This window comes from Oreochromis niloticus, linkage group LG18, assembly GCF_001858045.2.
Source record: "Oreochromis niloticus isolate F11D_XX linkage group LG18, O_niloticus_UMD_NMBU, whole genome shotgun sequence".
In the NCBI taxonomy this organism is placed as follows: domain Eukaryota; kingdom Metazoa; phylum Chordata; class Actinopteri; order Cichliformes; family Cichlidae; genus Oreochromis; species Oreochromis niloticus.
In genome coordinates, this window is record NC_031982.2 from 24,310,404 (window position 1) to 24,326,315 (window position 15,912).

General features: G+C 39.9%; 3 protein-coding genes across 5 annotated transcripts; 1 reads left to right on the forward strand and 2 right to left on the reverse strand.

The window, feature by feature from the left end:
• Positions 1–967: 967 nt before the first annotated feature.
• LOC100699485 (gamma-crystallin N-A) lies at positions 968–3,558 on the reverse strand. Its single transcript, XM_003448467.5, has 4 exons — positions 3,299–3,558; positions 2,866–3,114; positions 2,288–2,433; positions 968–1,141 (listed from the first exon to the last, which is right to left on the reverse strand). The coding sequence occupies exons 1-4, from the start codon at positions 3,317–3,319 to the stop codon at positions 1,006–1,008; spliced, it is 552 nt and encodes a 183-aa protein (XP_003448515.1). The 5' UTR covers positions 3,320–3,558; the 3' UTR covers positions 968–1,005.
• An 873-nt stretch (positions 3,559–4,431) lies between these two features.
• ly97.3 (lymphocyte antigen 97, tandem duplicate 3) lies at positions 4,432–5,911 on the forward strand. 3 transcript variants are annotated; one of them, XM_013273298.3, is made up of 4 exons: positions 4,432–4,584; positions 4,957–5,026; positions 5,268–5,390; positions 5,614–5,911. In XM_013273298.3, the coding sequence occupies exons 2-4, from the start codon at positions 4,963–4,965 to the stop codon at positions 5,718–5,720; spliced, it is 294 nt and encodes a 97-aa protein (XP_013128752.1). In that variant the 5' UTR covers positions 4,432–4,584; positions 4,957–4,962; the 3' UTR covers positions 5,721–5,911. The 3 variants fall into 3 exon arrangements, with proteins under 3 accessions (XP_013128752.1, XP_025756434.1, XP_025756433.1); XM_025900649.1 differs by having other exon boundaries at positions 4,479–4,584; positions 4,974–5,026; XM_025900648.1 differs by having other exon boundaries at positions 4,518–4,584; positions 4,936–5,026.
• An 872-nt stretch (positions 5,912–6,783) lies between these two features.
• Positions 6,784–15,539, reverse strand: rheb (Ras homolog, mTORC1 binding). The gene is made up of 8 exons (XM_003448466.5): positions 15,226–15,539; positions 14,355–14,426; positions 11,901–11,968; positions 11,699–11,781; positions 11,535–11,591; positions 11,386–11,433; positions 10,889–10,970; positions 6,784–7,586 (listed from the first exon to the last, which is right to left on the reverse strand). The coding sequence occupies exons 1-8, from the start codon at positions 15,275–15,277 to the stop codon at positions 7,494–7,496; spliced, it is 555 nt and encodes a 184-aa protein (XP_003448514.1). The 5' UTR covers positions 15,278–15,539; the 3' UTR covers positions 6,784–7,493.
• Between the last annotated feature and the right edge of the window lie 373 nt (positions 15,540–15,912).

The following is a 15,912-nucleotide window of genomic DNA, read 5'->3' on the forward strand; positions in this document are numbered from 1 at the left end:
GGCACATTAAAAGCATGAAACTATGAGCTCATAGTGTTACAAAGGACTGTTAATTACATATACGTTTAAGTATACCAGCCTTTCACCTTGTGTTGCATTGTAGATGGCATAAAATACATTGGATATGTGATGTGCATTGTCAGATGAAATTACAAGGTTAAAAAAAAGAGGTTTATACTGGAAATTGTGTTTCCTGTTCTGTTTTGTTTTTGTTTTTTTAATTTGTACCATACACATCATACAAAGCATGTAGCAGATTCATTTTAGGTGTTAATTATGCCATGATCCTTAGATCACCCTGAGCGGAGTGTCAATACTCCGCAGTAAAATAGATAGATGACACTAGGTGGTAGCAGAGCTCCCGAGTGCAGGCACAGCTGCTCTGTCGCCCTGTGCAGAATCTCTCTTTCTCTTTTGATTTATACACTGTATATGTAGGAAGGACACACAGTTTCTCCCGTTCAGTGCTGACTCTGCAGACCATTCACCTGTGTAGGTGCCAAAAGACTAGACATTTTCATTAGAGCGTTTTCTATAGTTGATTATCAGGCTGTAAATTGTCTTTTTCAAACTATTACAACAATTTAATTGCCCCCCTGGATAAATAAAATTCACATACATCTATTAATCTGCGTGGGAGTGGTATTCAGGATATCTTAACTTTGCAATGGATCCATTAGTATACGGGAAAGCACAGCACTTAAAGCAATTACCTGAATCATAGCCTGTAGCCATGTCTACAATGAAATGCGATGGTTAAGTTGGGAGCTGCACACAGAGTGTGCATTAATAGGAGAAAACAATAAATGGAAGTAAGATTGAAGATGCTGTAGGATCACTACTTTATTTGAACCTTTAAATAATTCAGTACAAAAATAAAACAACAAGCAGTGCCAAACATTTTCTTCATCTTTATTATCGCCCCACAGAGCCACGTGTGAGATGACTTGACAGTGTAGTGGATCTATTCCCTGCAGTCACACTGACAGCGATAGTGAGATGGTTTTAAAAGTAGTTTGCAACCCTGCGAATAGACTGGATGTTGGGGTTCTCAGCCTGCCACTCCATGTGGGTGCAGTAGTTTCCTCTTTCCACGACGTACATGCGACCACGGTAGTTAGGCTCCTCGTACAACACCCACCTGTTCAATAGCAGTGAATAAATAAGAGCAAATGCATCAAACTTGCAATAAATTAGTGCAAAGAAAGTCAGCTTACTAAACATTTTCAGGCAGTATTCTAATTTGGTTGATGTTTAAAGATTAAAAAGATAAAAACACATTTTCTTCTTTGCTTTTGCTGAGATCAGTCGGTGTAGATAGTTCTGCTGAGGCTTTAAGAAGTCTATCTTTGAGATTGACTCTTTCTAATGTGATACTCGTAGTGTAATGGTGCCTCCAATAAAGCACCAACACTGAAGAGACAACTGGCAGCATGTAAGTAGTGGGAGAAACAGACACCCTAACTGGTCTCTATCAAAGGCCCTTTGCTGACTTTGAACCTCAGAACATTGTTGTTAAAGCCCCAGAATGCCCCACCTCTGAGACTTCAGAATTTTGTTCATGCCACTAACAATATTGACCAATTACATGTGAAAATCCAGTGAAACATTGCTCTTTTTCTAAAAGAGTAAATTCATTTTCTCTCTCTCTCTCTCTCTTTTTAAAGACTGCCATTCAAGATAACTGTTCACATTTTCTTAAACTTTTTCCCCGCATTTACTTTAATATTTATTTAATTTTTTCTGTATTTAGTCAGTGTTTTTTAACAAGTCTGCTTTCCACTAAAGAAGTAGTCCCTATTAAAATGATGAGAGTGCATCTAATTATTTAAGGTGATGGCACATCTGTTTTGCTGTTACACTGTTAAAGACTGTAAATTCTTTATGTGTGAGGTTTAATACGGAGCAACACATTGGTCATTGGTCTGGCACCTAGAAAAGTTTGCCCTGCACATAAGCTAGACTGGACTTTCTCTGAATGCTAGCTTTTGTTTTTCTTTTAACCCAACCTGTCTGCTTTCTACGCCTACAGAAAATTAATACAGATTACATGTATTTGTGCTTACATCTGTTTATGGAACTATCTGCCTTGTTAAGTACAACAAAAGGCAAGTGGGAAAATATATGTTGTGTGAAATGACCTTGTAACAGGTCAGTCGAAAGTGGCCAGTTTCACAAAGGTTTAGTTCATTATTTAAAGATAATGAAGGAAAATGTTTTAGGGCATGTCTTATGCGCTCTTCTCTCAGTTAAATCAAAAACTATATATGGCCTCAAAGATACGTACGCCCCGTCTCCATAAACCTTGATAGAGTTGATGCAGTTCTTGGTCAGGCCTCGTGCTTGGAGAAATGGGCAGTCGTCACACAGCTCCACACACTGGCCAGAGAAGTTGTCCCCCTCGAACAGCTCCATCCTGTAGTGCTCTCCATGCTGGGAGGATAATGACATGCGTGATCGCTGAGTCAACAGTGTTTGACTTCAGCTCTCTGCAAACGACCAAGGCTTTCTCCTTTATGTGACAGAGGCTGTATTGTGGGCACAAAACACTTGCACCTATAGAAATCTAAAGGTTAGTACATGTGGAGGATGAAATATAAATGCAGTTCTTTAAGCTGATTACATAAGTATGAGATGTAAAAACCTGAAAGTTTCTTTGATGATGTCTGTTATGCAAAAGTAGTTCCAACATTATTACTTTCAACAAACAGAGGCGCACAAATGAGGCCACACATGTGCCCATCTGCCTGTTTTTTTAACCAACCAAATATTTGTCTGTCCCTGGGGTCTCTATCTTTCACACACACACACACACACACACACACACACACACACACACACACACACACACACACACACTCTTACCATCCTGATTGGTTTGCAAGATCCCATGTGATCATTGTGGGCATTCCAGCGCTGGAATTCAGGGTACTCTCCATGCTCCAGAATATACTGTTGGCCCTTGAAGTCTGGGTGGTCGAAGCAGACGAAGGCCCCGCTCTCCACACGGACAGAGTTCACTCTGTTCATGAACCCTCGGTCCTGGAAGTTGTCACAGTCGCTGCAGATCTCCAGCTTTCTCCCAGTGAAACATTTCCCCTCATAGAAGACAATCTATATTCATAACAACAGTCAAGATTTGAGTATTTCCTCCTAATAAACAGTGAAAATGTTGCATATCAGTTTAGCTAACTGAGGAAACGTGTTTGGACCGGTCATCAAGATGAATGTGATTGTGATTAACTTTTGTTGTGAAACTGGCCTAAATCTGTGGCTGCATTCTTGTTGTGGTACTCACCTTTCCTGAGTACTGAGACATTTTCCACTGTTGGCTGTTCCAAATTACTCACACAGTATAGGAGTGGACAAATTTGGACTCCCAGATATATATGGACAGCGCAGAGTGTGGCGGTATCGCGAGAGAGAAGCAACAAAAGCACAACAATAGGGGGTTTAGATATTTTGCCACATGGACAGTTTCCCTTACATGTGCCAGTGCTGATATTGGAGTTTGGCTCGGGAGGACGAAACAATAGCGGGAGAGAGATTTTGCTTTGATTGGGCTTTGAGAGTGATGTTATACTGAGGCGGGGGGGTTGCAGGGTAATATTTGGGCTGTGTCCAGATGAGGGAGGAGATGGGGAGGAAAACAAACACAGAGAGGGAAAGTTAAAGCAGAGGTGAAAGGTTGGCTCAATGGAAACAATAAATCTGTCATCAAGTGCTGATAGAACCTATTTTAAAATGAATATTAATGGCAGGAGTGTGTGCAAAGCAGCTCACGTGTTTTAACCGAACAAATATTTCCAAGAGTTAGACCAGGCAGTCTATGCATGCTATGCAAGTCATTGCATGGTTGTAAAGCGCGGTTGTCACCAGCTTTTCAGCTATGAATAGATGTATTTTGATGTGGACATACTGTAGGTAGAAGTGAATGTGCGTAATACTTTGCACTATGTAAGATATTTTAGTTTCATGAGCAGCAGCTCTGAAGGACTTAAAGGCATTTCCTTTCATTGTTTAACAGCAAGTGACTGTTCCACCCTTTTACTTTCCTTTCATTAGATTTATATCAAGAGCAGATTCATGTCAGGGCCTTGGTAATGTTTTGATTCAAATCAAATTGTATTTGGTCAGTCCTGGTTAAAGAGCACTTACACAGAGGTATTACACCTCTTATAAGTCACACATGATCCACCTTAAGCAAACACAATGTACGTCTGACTCTTTCTGATTCTTTCTTTCTCGTATTCCCCTGAGGTACAAATGTATCTTATAGAAATAAATATATGAGGTTGAACTGAATGCATACATTGCTATTAGCAATTCTCATGAATTATAGACTGTACAGTGGCTAAAAGGTGGACAGCTCGTGCTTAATGAGGGGATCTGAGCATTGGGAAACTATGACCCCTGAACACAGTGTACTCGGGCGAGTGAGATGCTAAGTATATAGACTTACAAGAGCCACAGCACCTAATGGGATGTTACCATGACAGTGCAAAGTATGAAAGGGTATATATAAAGAGGGAAAGCCGATGACCTCTCAGTCGCTGGGAGAAACCAAGATAGACATACAGCAAGGTATGTATGTATATATATAAAAGACTTTTTTCAGACAAATGCAGTTTGTGGTTTAGATCTTGTCAGCAGTTTTTTGGGAACATGTTTAATAACATGCATATAACATAGGTAATGATGTGGTTTTGGGATCATATATGATCTGTCAAATTTAAATACTGTGCATTGGCATATATAGACACATTTATGTATAAACTATATATACTCACTCAAGAGTGTGTCACTTTCTAGAGTCTTATATGACCATTAAACAATACTGAGTACCGGGAAAAGTTTAAAATAAATGGTAAATTTCATGAATTAAAAGTGCTGGAATTTGATGTTTTGAAAGCACTTTGTGTCTGTGTTATCAAGCCTGTGCTTTATCTTGCATAGGCTGCAATGGTGAACAGAACAATGAAGCTGCTGGTCTTGGCTCTTGCTGTCGCCCTGCTATTTACAGCTGGTGAGTCTGTCACTGATTCTCCACTCTATAAACATAACTTCTGCTGCTGTGCAACAGTGACCGCCATTTTCTTCATTTTAAAGTCTTCACTGCAGTGAGCTACAACCTAAACAAACCACTCTTTAACATCTAAATTAAAACTTCTGAATCCTTTGCAAATGCAATTTTGTCCCAAGATACATTTCGGCCACATTACGACAGAATTTATTCTGTAATTTTCTTACTATTTTTCGGTTTTCAGGTGAAGCCCTGGACTGCCACCGCTGTGTCCCAAAAAGGGCTGGAGGTAGCTGTGAGCTCACTGTAGAAACATGTAAACCAGAAAAGAATGGGTGCGCTGCCGCCAAGTTCCTCAGAGCACCATGTGAGTTCTTCATCTTATATTTATTTCAGCAGGGAAAGGGGCAAAGAGCACAAGAAGCAAATTATGTTATATAAAAAAGTATGACTTTGATCAATTTTCTGCAGGATAAGGTCACAGAGAGCAGAGATACTATTCCTTGTATAATAATGGAGACTGTCAAGTGTATGTGAAGTATGTAAATGTTTAAAAAATGAAACATAACCTTTTCATCTGGCTTTCGTAGATGGCCATTACCAGAAATGCATGGATCTGGACAGTTGCGAAATGCTGAAGATGAACGCCTACATTAATATGAAGTGCTGCAGCGAAGACATGTGCAACACCTTATAAAATTCAACATCAAAGAAAATTACAATTCACTGCAGTCCAGTGTGAGTAAGGTACTTAACCCCCAGTGAATCCTGCAGACTGCAGCTGCTTCGGGGAGAACCCAGGTGTGAACACATTAAAGCAGCTATTTTTAGAAAAAATATACTCTGAAGTTCCCTGGACTGAAAAATAAAATACTTTGAAAAAGCGCCTATGCTTGTCCTTATTTTTGTGTATTGACACTGAGTTTCTTTCTTTTTTCTTTAAGAGCCAATCACAAATCCCCAAATAGGCAAATGTTAGAAAATCCCATCATGTTATACTTGCAACAGATTATTGTCTGGGTTATTTCTTGTAATAAAAGCTCTTCCAGGTAACTCAAGGTTTTACTTTAAATACCTCAATTTACTTAAAAATTCTTGAACTATTATTAAAGGAACAATAGCTCGCTGATTATCATTAAATTGGACTTATTATGCTCATGTCCAGCTATATATTTGTATTTCTGGACTAAATTAAATGAAACTTCCATGAATACCATTCATAGAAATTCTTCTTCTTTTGTGAGAAAGTATTGTAGCCTCCCAGTTCAGCTTCTGGCCATAATAAGTTATAGCTCCCTCCCCCCTCTCTTTAAGTCAGCCTGCGTTTGATTGGGTACACCTCACAAACAAAAGTTTGAACAGCAGATGGCTGCAACTCCTGTTCTCAGTCAGCGTTTGATACCTTAGATGTGCCTCTAAAGTGTAATAACTGCTCCCTGGGGAAAAAAAAAAGAAAGCATGGAAGCAGCATTTAGTTATTATACTGCAATGAGGTGGAACAAACCTTTATTACTTTGCAGTAAATCATTACATCATTATTCTCCTTGTGCTTGCATCCCGCACCCTTTTCAATTTATTCCATCTTTTACGAAGAAGCACAAAGGATTCAATAAATCAAAACGGCTAAGTACTTCTCTCTTCTTTTAGCCCAAACATATCAATTATCATTAAAAGGGTGCAAACAAAGAGAAACACCCTGCCTTCCTGGTGACAAAACTCATTAGCTAACAGCCTCTGCAATAATTCAAAAACACAGCCTGCTTAGATAACCACTTTTCGCTTTAATGATTACAATCAAAAACATTTGTACAACATTTTCAACATTAGAAAATGAATGCAGATTTTTTTTTCTTTTTTTCTTTTGGCTAACAGTATCTGCTATGAAAACAAACCGAGGGACAGAGAAGTGGGTACTGTGTGTAGATGAAGTAGAAAAAGAGATGCATATGGGTGGGACCAAACAGCAGGTGATGTATCAGAAAAAATGACTGTGTTTATCTAACCATTTTCCGGGCATATGCATGGCAGATAGATATGACAATCCTCTTATCTCATTTTATTTAAACAGGGAAGGGGCTAAATGGAAGCTGCATATCGGGAAGCAAAGATTCATTGAGCCACTGCTAACTTAGTTACAGTTGTCATCATTTCCGATATAGGATTTTTCCTGATACATCTGTGATATTCTGTGTTTTGCATCAGTGCCGAGCCCAGAGACGGAGGGGCGGGTTGTGGGAAATGTAAGACAAGGAACCACCACTTGTCCTTTTCTTTTATCAAACACATGAAGAAAAACAAGGATGACAAAAGGGAATACTGATAAATAACAGTGGAATCAGAGCCATAAATAGACAATATTGGATATTTAGGACCCTGGGGGTGGAGTCAGTTGAGGTGGAGGAGAACTGGCAGCTAGCCTTCAAGTAACGGGATATCCCAGTGCAGTGTCCTGTGTGTTGATTGGGCGGCTCTACATCATGGAGCAGGATGTTTTTCCTGGCTGCACGCCACCGTCCATCTTTTCTGCCTCCAGGATCATCCTTCGGAAAACCTCCACGGCCGTCTAAGAGAGCGCCAAACACACACACACACGCATACACAGAATGCTGTCACATGCCTCAGTACACCACGTTTGAATTTGCTCCTCATCCACTGGAGCCTCACAGACTTTAGTCACAACAGAGATCTCATTGTGTTGAAGTTGAGCACTATTGCCTCTAATTTAATTTGAAGCTGGTTAACTGACATCCTGAATATGAACTTTGCTACTCTATGTTGAGAAATATATCCAGCAGAAAACAGAAGGAGGGTTTGTTTTGTATTTCACATGTGGCTAGTTTGCTGTTGTCTACTATTAGGGTATGTTGGCAAAGCCGGTGGCAAAAACGGTTAGCATCAAAAGAATACCGAATAAACACATTTTTGTCTAGGGAGGATAAACTATTGTTAAAAATACATTAGTGACATTTAGTCTACTTGGAGGGAGGAAACACAGCACTGACATATTGGTCTACACTGCAATGCAGGGGCCGTGAAAAGTGCCAAATGATAGGTCTCGGAAAGGCAGACTGTGTGGGCGCTTCAAGCACACCTGCTATTTTGGGCTGGCTTAAGTGGAATATAAATCAGAGGTTGATTGTTGACTACTAAATTCACTCTTAGCCAGTCAAATCACTGGGCTCATCGCTGTGAAACAGCTAATGCACAAAAAGCTAAGGGGCTTCTGTTGAGGCTTCATATTTGGTGTAAAGCAGCACAGTCTCACTACTGAAGAATATTACCTGATAACCACATTTTAAAGCATGATTGGGAAAGACAGTAAAGCCCAAAATCCCTCTGATATAACCATCAACATATGAGCGTGCTTATGACGGGTAAAAAGCCTTTAAAGCCACAAAACAAAGTGCTGTAGGGGAGTGTGTGTGCAAAGGGATAAATGTGGCTTGCAGCATAAAAGTGATTTGATGGCTCAGTAAGAGCAGAGAAGTGCTATATGAGTACTAGTCCATTTAGCATTTACCATATGGTACTTTTTGCAAAAGAAAGAAGGCAGTGACAGACAGGACTGACGAGCCACTGTCATCCTACATCTCCCACGTTAACAATGCCAGTGCAATACATATCATAGGAGACCCAGTCTGATATGTGTGCTATTGATTGGACTTTACTCTGAGGCAGACTAGTGTCATCTGTATGTAATTCAATAAATAGAAAAATAGTGGAAGGTCATGCAGTGGCATTGCAGCTGCAAGACTGTAATAAAACGAAGGAGAAGTTTTTCATACTGTATAAAGCAACTATAGGCGACAAGTTATTATCTCGTGAACTGATGTAAATCAGTGCAGACTGCTTTGTTGATCTGGTTTCCTGTTTTTTTTAAACACATTTTATGCAGATTTAAATCCAGCTATAAAATATGCCTTTAATCATATTTCAATTCCAGTGTCACTTCATATGTTCTGTATTTGCTCTTGACAGTAAAGAGACTGCATATCAGAACCAGATCGTCCTGGGGTGTCTGCTTTAATGAAGTGGAAGACAAACTTAAACACTTTGCATTGTCTCGTTTAAATGAACCTGTCACCTGATTGTGTTTCTCTTTCAACAAAAGCCAGCTACCAAGTATAGCTTATGTATGAGGTCTTTTAGCCTGTGGCTTAGTAAAGACTGATTAGTAAAGATTAATAAGTACAACTGCCATTGAAAAAATGCTGCACGTCACAGTAGGGCTGTTCGATATAACGATATATATCGGATGACGATATAAAAACGTCTATCGTTTCATCGTTTGTTTTGTGGTGTCGCAAAATAAACTGTTTACGGCAATATTTTTTCATTATTTTGATGGTCACTGTAGTGGCTATATTAATTTCTTAAAGTTCTCTCTTTCTCTTATATTTAATATAACCACACTACAGACGGACAAGCGCTTGTTTTTATGCGTTGTCGTTAGCAACAACGACGGTAAAACCACCTCGTGTCCGCTTGTTTATTTTCCACATAAACCTTTCACAATAAAGCTCAAGATCCTGTTGAGACTTTTCAAAATAAACTGAATCACGTGAAAGATGCAGAGTATTTACGGATGAGAAGCAAAAAAGAGCCGCCAGGTGCTAAAAAATAAACCTTAAACGTTAGAACAGGCTTTTAAATACTCACAAAGAAAACGGCGGCCGTTACAACCTATGTCTAAAAATGTATCGTTTCATGCATCAGTTAAAACACTCGACTCCAGGTACACGACGCCCAGCTGGAAACACTTCACGCAAGTCGAGCTGCCCGACATTCACAGAATTTACAGAAAATGTTATTTTTGTGATTTATATCGTTATCGGACGATAGATGTCTTAATATCGGGATATGAGATTTTGGTCATATCGCACAGCCCTACGTCACAGTTTTGAAGTAAAAAGCAGAGTCAAATGTTAGTTTGAGACTACAAGTGACACCTTTTACAGTCTTCGATGACACGCAACACCGTGAGGTAATGGCATTAAATGCAAGTTTTCCTAAGTTTCACGCATTATCACAATGAAGATTACAACTTTACGATCCCTGTCAAGCCAGTCATACTAAACTGGGGTTTTGCGCTGGATGCTTGACAGAAGAACCACTAAAAAGTGTCGAATAAATGCCAGTCATAACTCACCTGCTCCACAATTTCTAATCGAAACCAGCTTTATTGTTCTTTTGTAAATCTTTCTTGGTGTTACAAAAACATACCAGAAAGTCCATGTGGTGCTGAGGCTGTCTTCACATTAGATTACATTTTTTCAGGAACTCTCACAGGTGTCAAGTCATACTAGGTCACGTCTGACTTTATTAAAGTAACCTAGAACTTCTAGGAGTGGGCAACTCGATGACCTGATTGAAACACAATCCGGCACCAGAAACTTTGTAAGCTTGCCTCCACTGAGAGAAAATGGAGAGTGCTAAAATAAAGAATCCTGTGGATGCGTACCATCACTGCACAATGAAAGCAATTCAGTAATTATCCATCCACATATCCCTCCATTATTTCTACAAGCCTTTGCTCTACAGGGTTAGCCAAGCAGGAGCTGATCCCACTTGACACTGGGTGAGAGGCGTCATATGCAGCGGACAGGTTGCCAAATGATATCAGGGCTGACATACTAAGACAGGTACATTCATGACTGTGGGCAATTTAAAATTCATTCAAACTTGAATGTCTTTGTACCGTGGGAGGAAACCTACACAGTCACAGGGAGCATGTGTAAACTTCACACCTTGTTATCACTGCCACCTTTACTTATTTATTTATTTATTTGGTTTTTGAGTGAAGAATGTAACCATATTTGGCTATTTTTTTTCTCCCACACCGATGGTTAAATAAGCCTTTCCTACCTGGTTCTCTTTAGCTGAGGACTCCATGAAGGCAGCGTTCCAGGATTCAGCTAATGCTTTTCCCTCTTCACAACTGATTACTCTAAAGAGAGCAAAATCACAGGGATGACAGCAGAGTCAGACCAAAACACAAATACTGTCTTTCAGAATAAAGCCACAGTCTCTCCTTTAAATATCCCACAGTATTAAATTCCTTAGAAATCTGCTTGTGTATGTTAATCCACTGACTCTGTGTTGTGTACAGTGAAAGCACAGGGCTAAACAAGACAATGTACAGCTTCCTGGCTTAGTGCAAATGGCTTCTGTCTTCATTTAGGACGTGTGAACCAAATATTAAATACTCAGTATTTCAGTGTGTTTTACATGAAATTTTCATTTCTGCTGGTAAATAATAAGAAACCAAATATAAATTTCTACACAAACCAAAAAGCGCACTGACCCATGTGCACACCTATTGTCTAGAGGGATGTACAATTTAGGTGTGTGCTAGCGCTTACCGCTCCATATGTAGGTCATTCTTGTTTCCGACGAGCATAATTGGAACTCTGCATTGAAGGAAAAAGTAAATGCCATGTTGTCATTTATGCATGATTTATGTCATATGGCTTGGAATGGCTTTAAGAGCAAAATGAAAAGTCGTACTTACTGAACTTTTCCCACCATGTCCAACAGTTTTTCATGGATAACTTGTACAACTTCAAAGCTGGAAGAAACGACGGGAAAGTTTATTTGCTTTTCTTCAGTCCACCTCATTATGCAGGACACAGGAGATATTTAGGTTGGTTTTGAGAAGTGGAGGGAATTCTATACCTTTTATTTGATGTAACTGAATAGACCAGTATGTAGCCATTGATATCTATGGAGTAAGTCTGTGGGAAGATTGAGTATTCATCCTGGAAAAAGGATTTCGAATTTAAGGAATTAGCATGTAATGTTACGACACACATTAAAAAGGAAACAGAAAAATCAATAAAACCACTGGCAGGTTCATAAACAGCGCACTGAGTCATACCTGCCCTGCTGTGTCTACAAGCTGGAGATGGTACTCTTGTCCATTTATTGTGATCATCTTAGTAAATGCTGCAAATAAAAGAAAACAATTTTTTGTAGATGTGGCAATACAATACCTTTCTCTTATACGTATGACAAATACAACACAGTTGTGCAACTATGCAGTACTATCCAGCTGAGTGTATCTTTATTACTCTCTGCAAGAAATACAAGACACAATCCAGTTATAGATCCTTCCCGATGAGCATATTCAGGACAGGAATGTCAATATCTGCCTGGAGATGGGTCGTATTATCTACAGCGGGCATGCACAGTCTGCAGCATCTCACTGATAACGCTGACGCTTCATTTTACATTAACCATCCAGGGATTATTTATAGATACAGACAACAGATTTAAGAAGCGTAGGGTGGGACAGCATGTGAGCGAACATGTCAGGGAGAAGAGAAATAGCCTACAGCTACAACCTACAAGTTCAGACTCAAATCTCTGGGGTGGCTGGGTTCAGGTTTGTTTTGGAGGTTGATGAATAACTGCAAGTTCTCCTGCACTCCAAAATAGTGCTTTTAAATTGTCTTGAAGAAAAGTTTCCTTTCTTAACTAGAGAAGTCCCGCTGCATGCCAGTGGGAGAGAAATGTTTATCTCAACCAAACGGCACGCCGGCTGATATCCCAAAAGAAAGCTCTCTCTTTCTGGTTGAAAGTGTGGAAAGTGGTGGAATCAGCTGTTTCTGTGTTTAAACGCATTTGCTTAGAAGGAACATCACGCCCTGCTTGGTAACAGTAAAGTCTTGCAAATCATTCAATCAGAAGTCACTTAGACCATAGAGCTGTCAAAATATGGAATTTAGATTTTGAGAACAGATCGGACAAGTTTTAAAAAATAATTTAAACATAATGTACATAATGACACATTTAGAGAAAGTTTTCTCTGATACTGCACTTTAAGTTCAAAATGTAAAATATAAAGCATAAGCTTTGTAATGTTACCACATTTTTATTACATTGAATTACTGTATTACAGCTGCAGTGATTCATTAGTAAATTCAATCAAAATTCTGTAAACAACAAACTTGCTTTTGATCTCATAACAGGGTCTCTAAACCTCTAAACCTTGTTAAAACCCACAAAGATAAGGTGGAATATACACAGTGCGTACAAATGCATTCCACTTACTGTCATGTGTAGTACCACTATGACTCAACCCGCAGCGATTATAAAGCTACCTTGTATTTTACGTACAAAAAGTAACTATGTGATATCTGCATCCATATAAGTGCAGTTTAAAGATCTAATAGAGCCCAACTGATATCGGTCCTGCAGCTATATCGGTGGGAGTCTATTAAATTGGCAAATAGCTAATAAAGGCAAACATGAATAGCTATAATAATAGCTAATACGTTCCCTTATTAGCTATTTTCTGATATATAGTAATCAAAAGACAATAAATTAACATTAAAAAAGTAAAGAAGAAATGGGAGAAACACCCTTCAAGATATGAGTGTTGATGTTGCACATTGTGTCCACCAGAGGGCCCTCTGCGACTTTACTTTTGCCAGCAGGTGTTTGGATACCACAAACAAAGCAAACACCCGATCTGAGCAGTCTGACAGAGCACAAATAGGAAATTCCCGACTTACTATGACAATAAGACAAGTTTATTTTAATAAGCACTGTCGTGTTTTTAAAAAAAATAAGGACTCAAAAATAATAATACAATTAATAAATCTCCAAAAGTTGAATCTGTTCATCTGGACAATTAATAAATGTAAATCTGTTTGTGCTTCACATCTGAAAGAAAAAAATATATATGATGATAGATCTGATTTTTTAAATCACCAAATGTTGAAAATCCCATATTGGTCAAGCTCTAATATTTAATGTTGCATCCGACCAAAAAACAGTGCATGTACTCATGATGTAGTATAAATATAAATCAGTTATGAAAGAAAAACAACTGTCACTCCATGAAATCCTTTGGTGGTTAACTCCTTCTGTCATGAGGTGCTCTGAACAACCTTAAAGCTGGAAAGCGTAAGCTAACACATCCTCGTTCCAGCTTTTCAGGTGTGAGAATTGGCTGTAAGCAAATCCGAGTGTGGGGCCGACAGTAAATGACAAATAATGAGGAACACGATGTTCTGACCTTACAGAAGATGCACCAGTAAGGATTTATTCATTGCACTACGAAGAGCATCTAATGACAAACTGACACATTTGTAGTGCTGGGATGATAAATAAGGATAAACTTGATATTCAGCTTTGCTGGTACACACTGAGCAGCAATGCTGAGGATAGGATATTACAGGAACAGCTATTTTGGGGCCAATACATGTAGACTTTAGCTACTGATTGACAAGAGAGACAGGGACCTGAGTTGTGTGCCACCTCATGTAAACAGTTTCCTGGGGGAAACCCGGTTTTTGTATGAATTTCAAAAAAAATCCCCACTTACTGTTTTCTATTGTTGGGTCATAGGAATCAACAAACTGGCCTTCCACAAACTGGATGGTCAAAGAGGACTTTCCTGTAAACACAGAGACGATAGTTACCCTCAGATGAAGGAAGTCAGTGTAGCAATTAAGGGATAACATCTACAGAAGTCATCATTATGATTGTTTTTTGTCGAGATCAGTCTCTATGAGTGAATGCAGCCATACAATGATACAAAAAATACAAATATAAAGCTTAATAACCGTGATCAAACCTAAAATGCGCCACATGAAGCACGCTGTAATACTGATGAACACGTTTAGAAATCGTCGAGGTTACTACAAAGCAGGGAACCATAAACACATCACGCGTCTCTGTGGGGATATTACAGGGTTGCAGTTGGTCCTGCCTGGGCCTCCAGCCGTGCTATCTGTGTGTGCCATCTTGCCATCCTCAACATCCTTTCACCGTACATAATCTGCGCTTCTTTGCTTTTACACATCACTAAATATCATCACGCAAACTAAATGCGTCAAAGCCGTCGATAATGTTTGCGTGGCATGGCACTGCCTAACATGGCACCGGGGTTAAGGGCTAACGGAAACCTATCAATAAGATCGATTAAAATCTCTCTCTTGCACACGTTATGGGAGGCCTCTTGCGCTCACACCGCAGAGCCACGTCTCACCTGGTGGCGCTCATTCGCCCGCCCTGAGACGCCGCGTGTCAGATGCTACTCCCTATAATTTAAGTCTATTATAGGAGGCGTAAAGCGCTCTCACGCTGGACTTGTACTGGCATGAAAGGCCGCTAAAATCTAGGCTCTGCGTCCCACTCGAAGCCGCCTTTGGGTCCTCTTTCCCCGCAATACTCAGCTTCCGTTCCATACTCACCTACGGATCTGTACCCGAGGATGGCGATTTTTCGTGATTTCGGCTGCGGCATGTCTCCTTATGGTTATCGCATCTAGTCCTCGGGGTTTACCGCAACCTCCTCCCGGAATGGCATCCAAATTCAAGGGGCGCAGAGAATGGTCATGCAGCCTGCAGATGACAGTGGGAATCCCTCCTCTTTGCTGTGTTTATGTGGATTTTGTTTTTTGCGTGAAAGCTTGAAAAAAATGTAATTTCAGGTCATATGAGTAAAGCATGGAGTATCTATACATCTACAATAACTGCGTCACTCCCCTTTGCGAAGTAATGAATTAGTAATTGATCCTGCGCGTTGATTGGCTACACGTAGAGCACAGGCGGGGGATGAAGGCGCACGGAAAGCTCCCGTTGGGTAAGGCAGCTGTCCGTTAAACAGCGGCACCCGGTTTGGACATTTTCATTGGCTGTGTCAGGCTTCGTGACGTGCTGGGTGGTCGGGCGGGGTGTCATTCATATCTTTAGGGTCAGGAAGGACCGGAACAGAGATGATGGTCCTTACTCATGCAGATGCGCAGAAGGCCGTGTGAAATGAGGCTATAAGGCATCACATGACAATGAAACAGCCTCGACTGCAATTAAAAATCCCACAGATTAGTAGGTTAACATAGATTACGGCTTGGAAATACTGGGGGAGAACATCAATGAAAG